This window comes from Chanos chanos, chromosome 16 (genome assembly GCF_902362185.1).
Source record: "Chanos chanos chromosome 16, fChaCha1.1, whole genome shotgun sequence".
NCBI lineage: Eukaryota > Metazoa > Chordata > Actinopteri > Gonorynchiformes > Chanidae > Chanos > Chanos chanos.
The window spans coordinates 15384114-15392178 of NC_044510.1; the positions used below are offsets into that span (position 1 = coordinate 15384114).

At 45.7% G+C, this 8065-nt stretch overlaps 1 protein-coding gene across 1 annotated transcript in view; it reads right to left on the reverse strand.

The window, feature by feature from the left end:
• rnd2 (Rho family GTPase 2) overlaps positions 1–6837 on the reverse strand; it is a 15492-nt gene extending 8655 nt beyond the window's left edge. Inside the window, exons 1-2 of the mRNA XM_030793772.1 lie at positions 6736–6837; positions 6073–6160 (exon numbers count right to left, since the gene is read on the reverse strand). Of these exons, the coding sequence (XP_030649632.1) occupies positions 6073–6160; positions 6736–6837 (190 nt within the window). The remainder of the gene's footprint in view (positions 1–6072; positions 6161–6735) is intronic.
• Positions 6838–8065: the final 1228 nt, after the last annotated feature.

Sequence of the window (8065 nt, forward strand, 5' to 3'; positions counted from 1 at the left end):
ATATCACCCATAACTCCACCCACACTGTAAACTTGTCACTAACACAGCATCACCCATAACTCCACCCACACTGTAAACCTGTCACTAACACAGCATCACTCATAACTCCACCCACACCGTAAACCTGTCACTAACAAAACATCACCCATAACTCCACCCACACTGTAAACCTGTCACTAACGCAACATCACTCATAACTCCACCCACACTGTAAACCTGTCACTAACACAGCATCACCCATAACTCCACCCACACTGTAAACCAGTCCCTAACATACCATAAGTCCAGTCCTTATACCCAAAATATTCTACACTCACACATTCTCATCTTACTCCATGCTTGCTATGACAAGTTTTTATTTATTCATCTTTTTTTTGTTGTTGTTGTTGTTATTTATTTCTTTGTTGGTTTGTGCCTCCCTCTCTGTCTGTCTGTCTGTCTGTGTGTCTCTCTGTCTCTCTCTCTCTCTCTACACATCTGTCTGTCTGCCTCTCTCTCTGTCTGTCTGTCTCTCTGCCTGCCTGCCTGTCTGTCTGTCTATCTCTTTCTGTTTCAGTAATGCTGTAATGTTAAAATAGTCTCAGTTCTGTTTGAAGTCATGATGAAAGCTGTGAGCCATGGTAACTCTGTATGTTAGCCTCAGGGGACTGCAGGACAACATATCCCAGAATGCCCTCTGACAGTCAACTTTCCGCAAGAGACAGAGAGAGAGAGAGACAGAGAGAGAGAGCGACGGGGAGGGGGGGGCTCTCTTGTTTTACCACAGCTTGATATATGTGTGTGTGTGTGTGTGTGTTAGGGGTTGCACAGAGTACTCAAGCGGTTACATCAATTCTGGAGTTTCTACACTAACATCGAGTACTCGTTAATCGCGTGATGCTCGATCTCGTGAGAGCCCTTGGTAAACGAGAGGAAGGATAACGACAGCAGAAAAGGGTGAATCGATTGTTTGAAAGTTGTTTGATAAAACAGAGCAACTATCATTGTGATGAAATAAATGTGCAACAATTGTGAGTTGTGGACAGATTTCTCAAGGAGGCCTCTATCGTTAGATCTGTCATACAATAGACTAGGCTGCTACACTATCGCAGCTAAACAAATTAATGTGGTTCAAAAATAGATGCAAGCAAATATGACTAATTTCATTTTTAAGTCAGTTAAGCTTACTAACAATGACCAAGTCAGGGTTTCCGTTATCCAGTAATATGTGTGCATGTGTGTTTGTGCGTGTGTGTGCGTGTGTGTGTGTGTGCCTGTGTGTGTGTGTGTGTCTGTGTGTGTGTGTGTGTGTGTGTTGTGTAGGACTATGGGAGGAGACACAGCTGTACCTCTTTCACTGTCCTCTCTGGCTCTCTCCCAAAATCTCCCACCCTCCCCTCCCCAAGGCGACCCCCAGCTGCTCCCCTCACCCATCAGACAGGCTGCCTGTGGTGTCTGTGTGTGTGTGTGTGTGCGCGTGTCTGTGTGTGTGTGTGTGTGTGTGTGTGTGTCTGTGTGTGTGTGTGTGCGTGTGTGTGTGTGTGTGTGTGTGTTATGTGTGTGTGTGTGTGTGTGTGTGTGTGTGTGTGTGTGTGTGTGTTGTGTGTGTGTGTGTGTGTGTGTGTGTGTGTGTGTGTTGTGTGTGTGTATGTGTGTGTGCGTGTGTGTGTGTGTGTGTGTGTGTGCGCGTGTGTGTGTGTGTGTGTGTGTGTGTGTGTGTGTGTGTGTGTGTCTGTGTCTGTGTGTGTGTGTGTGTGTGTGTGTCTGTGTGTGTGTGTGTGTGTGTCTGTGTGTGTGTGTGTGCGTGCGTGTGTGTGTCTGTGTGTGTGTGTGTGTGTGTGTGTGTGTGTGTGTGTCTGTGTGTGTGTGTGTGTGTGTGTGTGTGTGTCTGTGTGTGTGTGTGTGTGTGTGTGTGTGTGTGTGTGTGTGTGTGTGCGTGCGTGTGTGTGTCTGTGTGTGTCTGTGTGTGTGTGTGTGTGTGTGCGTGTGTGTCTGTGTGTGTGTGTGTGTGTGTGTGCCTGTGTGTGTGTGTGTGCGTGTGTGTGTGTGTCTGTGTGTGTGTGTGTGTGTGTGTGTGTCTGTGTGTGTGTGTGTCTGTGTGTGTGTGTGCGTGTGTGTGCGTGTGTGTGGGTGCGCCTGTTGTATCCCTGGTTTCCTTGTCCTCTGAACAGAATCCACACTGTACTAGCTCTCTGTAAACAGCCTTATGGAGACCCAGCAGTTCCCATGCTAACATAATGAACACACTGCTTTCATTCAGAAGGTCTGGATAACGCTTGTTGAATTTTTGGGAGGGAATTTTACTGTAGGATATAACTAAAGATATCCAGACTGTCACTGATGACAGATGACTCTCTCTCTCTCTGTGGAATTCTGTGGACGGGATTACCACTGATTCTTCCTCACTCTAAATCAGCCATTATAATTACAGATGCTGTGTGGTGATAATTACATTACGGACATTCTCTCTCTCTCTCTCAGAGAGCAGTCTGAAATGAGTGAAACTTCGGATACACGGCTCCGGGCCAGCTGTCTGGTGCACCTCAAACACTCGCCTTTTCCCTCTGCATTACAGGGCTCAGGTTTGGGTTTGGGTTAGTGGTCAGAACCAGCTGGTAAGGGCCCGGTCAGGGGAGGGCCGGGACGGCGAAACGGTTCCACCGTCGTCAGGTCGGCAGAGACGTGTGTTACAGCCACGGTTTTGAAACTGTTTCTACCTGCAGTGGATTTGCGTGTCGGAGAGGAACATCGTTTTTACGCTGACAAATGTCGGTTTGCGTATCAGCCGGATTAAGGAGCGCTGCGTTGGATGATCGGATCTTGTGTTTGGAAAACACACACACACTCTCAAACACACACTCTGACTGGTGCAGATTCGTGCAGAAAATGCACAACGGCGTGACCCTTTAGGTAAACGAACACACACTTTCCGTTCTGTAAAGAGCGGAGATGGAGTTTTTAGGGGGAGGTTTGAGTGAGAGTCCAGGAGAAGCCCCAGAAGGCAGGTTTGGGGCTGAGACTCAGGTGGCTTTGCTGAATCTGCGACTACAGCGTTTTCATGCTGTTCCCAACAGTCGTCTCTATGGTCGACCAAAGCTGCCACTGTGTTTCTGGGCACATCACTGATCCGACCAATCAGAACACAGCTGTTTTTTGGAATCGGGATATTAACACTCAAAAAGGGGCAAATATTACACACTTTGTAATTTTTCACATACACACACATACACACACACACACACAAACACACACACACACTCAAACACACACATAAACACACACATAAACACACACATAAACAAGGCCAGAACGATTGAAATTCAAACTCCTGCATCATCTAATCATTGGTTTAATTCTCCAGATGGTCTCATCCCCTATCACTCCCATAAACAAACATTCAAACACAAATAGAGAGAGAGACAGAGACAGAGAGAGAGACAGAGAGAGAGAGAGAGAGAGAGAGAGAGACAGAGAGACAGAGAGAGAGACAGAGAGAGAGACAGAAAGAGAGAGAGACAGAGAGAGAGAGAGATTTACATTTGTGTGTGTGTGTGTGTGTGTGTGTGTGTGTGTGTGTGTGTGTGTGTGTGTGTGTGTGTGAGTGTGTGTGTGTGTGTGCATGCAGGGACACATGTATGTGCACAGGCCTGTCTGAAAGTCTATCTCTGTGTTGTCAGGACTAAAGCTTTGCAGTTTGAGAGCTGTTTACATTCTCACAGATTTGCAGATTTGGTGTGATTACAGTCCAGATTTAGACCTTTGGGTTTAGACTCAGTCCGATCACTATGTAAAGTCAAACTGGGCTTCGGTTGACACTATACAGGAAACATCACAGAACTACCTGTGTGGTTACTCAGTTGCTTTAAACCACTAAGGCTGAGTGTGAACCGGTTTCTGAGTTCAGATCTGTTACTACAATCTGTGTATTTAGGAGCTTCGTGAGTATTGTGTTTGCCTATGTGCAGATGGTGGTATTGTGATACACACACACACACACACACACACACACACACACACACACCACCCACATCTGACCAACCAGTCAGTGTTGTACTTAATTGAAAACAACTGAAAATTCCTCATCAAAAATCCGTGAATTAAAAAAGTCATCAAATCATGAAATACCACAACCGACTTGAGAATTACAGACAAGCCCAAACCCAACACTGCCCACCCCCCCTCCCGCCCCCATGCCGGAAAAAAATAACTATGCCAGGCCCAGCCTGGAGAAGTCAGACGTGGGCCTTTTTCCCAGGGCCAGCGGGGACCAGTGGAGGAGTGTCTAGAGCTGAGATTTATCCTCTTAAGGCTCTGAGTCCGGGCCCCGCTATTCCCCAAAGACGCTGTCCCACATCACCAGAGAGAAGGTTCCCATGGTTACCACAATAATACTTCAAAATACCATAATAACTTCTTCCTGGGGCAGCAGGATGCCCTGTGTGTCAGTTGGCTTGGCATCACACACACAGATTCACACACACACACACACACACACACACACAGATACGAGCATGTGAAATCAGGATATATCCGGGTACAATCACTGTGAGACACACACACACACACACACACACACACACACAAACACTTGCTTGTAACTATTCTGTTACTGTGGCTGTCATAAGTTGTTCTGTCTCACTGTAGTAACAGGAACTTTCTGTGGACTTCTACACGTAACTGTGACTGAAGACCACCAAGCTTAAGTTTAGCCCAAACTTCAGCCATGGAAAAGTCTGGAACAGGAATGGTCTAAACATCTCCACTGTGTGGGGCTTTTGTCTGATCATCATTATTCTTTATTACCTTGGACAGACAGGTGGTACCCATAATTGCTACAAAATGTTAAACACACACACATATTCTCTCTCTCTCTCTCTCTCTCTCTTGCTCTCCAACACACACACACACGCAAACACACACGTACACGTACTCTCTCTCTCCCTCTCTCTCTTTCTCTCTAGCACACACACACACATGCATACATACACACACATACACACACACACATACTCTCTCTCTCTCTCTCTAACACACACACACATAAAGCACATAGTGCTTTCTTTTCTCTTAACATGTTCATCTCAAAGACCTGAAGTCTGATACAGAGTTTCCTTAGCTCCTACTGTTACCTCTGCTGAAAGTCAGTGTGGTGGTTTCTGTCTCTACTGAAAGTCAGTGTGGTGGTTTCTGTCTCTACTGACAGTCAGTGTAGTGGTTTCTGTCTCTACTGAAAGTCAGTGTGGTGGTTTGTGTCTCTACTGAAAGTCAGTGTGGTGGTTTCTGTCTCTACTAAAAGTCAGTGTGGTGGTTTGTGTCTCTGCTGACAGTCAGTGTGGTGGTTTGTGTCTCTACTGAAAGTCAGTGTGGTGGTTTGTGTCTCTACTGACAGTCAGTGTGGTGGTTTGTGTCTCTACTGACAGTCAGTGTGGTGGTTTGTGTCTCTACTGAAAGTCAGTGTGGTGGTTTGTGTCTCTACTGAAAATCAGTGTGGTGGTTTGTGTCTCTGCTGAAAGTCAGTGTGGTGGTTTGTGTCTCTACTGACAGTCAGTGTGGTGGTTTGTGTCTCTACTAAAAGTCAGTGTGGTGGTTTCTGTCTCTACTGAAAGTCAGTGTGGTGGTTTGTGTCTCTACTGAAAATCAGTGTGGTGGTTTGCTACAATCTGACAGCCAAACAGTGGTTTTCTCTACACTTTAATGTAGAGAGTGAATACATATTTCCCTGCAAACACACACACACACACACAAAGGGGTCCTGGCACAGACACTTTGCAGTAAAAATATCACCTAGGAATAGCAACACGACAGCACTGGGTTAGAGGACCCTCAAGAGTCACACAGATTCCATCCAGAGCACGCATTTTACACACACACACACACACACACGAACACAAAATGTAAATCTCTCTCTCTCTCTCACACACACACACACACACACACACACACACACACATACACACAAACACACACGCTTAACTCGGCAAAGTGAACCAACATTCCTGACCTTGTTCTCCTGCTCCCAGGGAGTTAAAACCGTTCTGTCATCGTAGCATATTAACCTACATCTCCACCGTTAATCAAACTCAGTCCACTCACCTGATGTGTCCCACATGTTCAGTTCGATCCGCTGTTTATCAATCTCAAAGCTCGCGGTGTAGTTTTCAAACACAGTCGGCACATAGTTCTGAAATAAAGAAACGCGCACAAATTCTCACGCGGCGGAAGAGACCAGTTTGACCCATACAATTTAGTAATGAGCTGACGCACCGGACTTTTTTTGGAAAATATACATCACAGAATCAATGTCTATCGACATGGATGCATAATTCAGTTGTCAAATAAAAAGTTCATAGTCAATCACAGTCAAATAAAAAATGTAAATCTCTCTCTCTCGATCTCTCTCTCACACACACACACACATTACGCGCCAATTAATGGCAAAATCACTGTTCCGCGTATTCAAACACAGCTGACTCATAATGTCAAGAGAGGAACTTGGCTCGCGCCCAGGTGTTGATATTCACTCCGACAGCCTCTTATTTCTGTCCGACTAAAAGAATGTGGAGCTGACATGCATGACCGCTATCCTGTTTTCAAAAAGCGAAACTACGAGACTTGCAAACAAAACAGCGAAAAAAAAAAACAGACGTATGCACTATCATGAGCGCCGCGCAGTCTGGTGTTAAACTCAGGACACAGGGGAATAATACATGCACTTGTAACAAGATTAAGAGGTGGTGCACGTGAAAACATTCTTACCTCAGGATAACAGTCCTTAGCGAAAACGTGTAGCAAAGCCGTTTTGCCACACTGCGTGTCTCCCACCACCACAATCTTACAGCGACTGACCTGACTCTCCATCTCCGGGCCAGCAAAACTGACTGTCCCTGTCTGTCTGTTCCTCTGCCTGTGTGTCAGCGTCTGTCAGAGTCTGTACAGAGTCTGTACTGTCCCCGGTATCAAATCACCACTCGTTGCTTGATACTGATACTGGGCTGCGGTCAGAAATTTCAAAGGTAACGAAGCAGCAGGGTCTTCATCCGCCCCAGAAAGTATGTTCTGTTTGCCGGAGTGTATGAGTGTGAATCTGTGTCTATTAACTCTCTCCCTCTGCCTCTCTCTCTCTATCTCTCTCTCGCTCTCTCGCCCACCTCCCCTATCCGCCTGGCAGCCTGTCCGTTCCCACGGTGACACCACGCGCTCTCCTCTCGTGGACCCCCAGCGTCTGCCACCACCCTCTCTTCTCTGTGGTCACGCCTCCAAAATGTCAGTCGTCCAATGGAAGCCCTTAGATGGTCCGCACGTCTCGCTTTGTTCTCAGTCATTTATTTTTGAGAGAGTAGGCTATTTTCTGAAAGGCTGAGAGACAGAGGGATGCTCGCGTGCAGCCGAGGTCGACCCCCCGTTCTCCAGGGATGACTATTGCATGACCCTAAAGTTTTAGAGGCGTCGCGTGCTGTCAGTGCTTATTGTTAGTTCAAGGGCACGCGGTATTTTACTTCATCACGGTAACATACATGGCGCGTTGCCATCCGGACTCACATGAGGGTTATTATAATGTAATTACAGTGTAGTTAAGATGAGAACCATTATTGCGAGCGCTACGATATAATTATTTTTAAAATTGCGCACCATGACGCCGCGTTAAGCACTCCAGAAGATAATAACGATTGTCCTCTCTCACAGCCAGCTTACAAACCCAAAATTTGTAAGCATTATTTCTATAAAAGGTTTTCTATAATAGCATAGGCTTACTCCAACCCAAATAAGTAGTTAATTAAAAAAAAAACTCCAAAAATGACATGATATAAAAGACATTGTTACAACCAAATTTTAAAAAATTCTCTCTCTCTCTCTCTCTCTCTCTCTTCCTCCATCTATCTATCTATCTATCTATCTATCTATCTATCTATCTATCTATCTATCTATCTATCTATCTATCTATCTATCTAAATCAAATGTATTTTTACTGCTCCGACGATACTGTTGGAAAATCTTGACTTGTAAGGTTTCGGTACAGACCTTTTAACAAAACCTGCTGTAATGCTGTAATAAAGAGCTATGCGTCGATTAAAAGAGACGTCACACC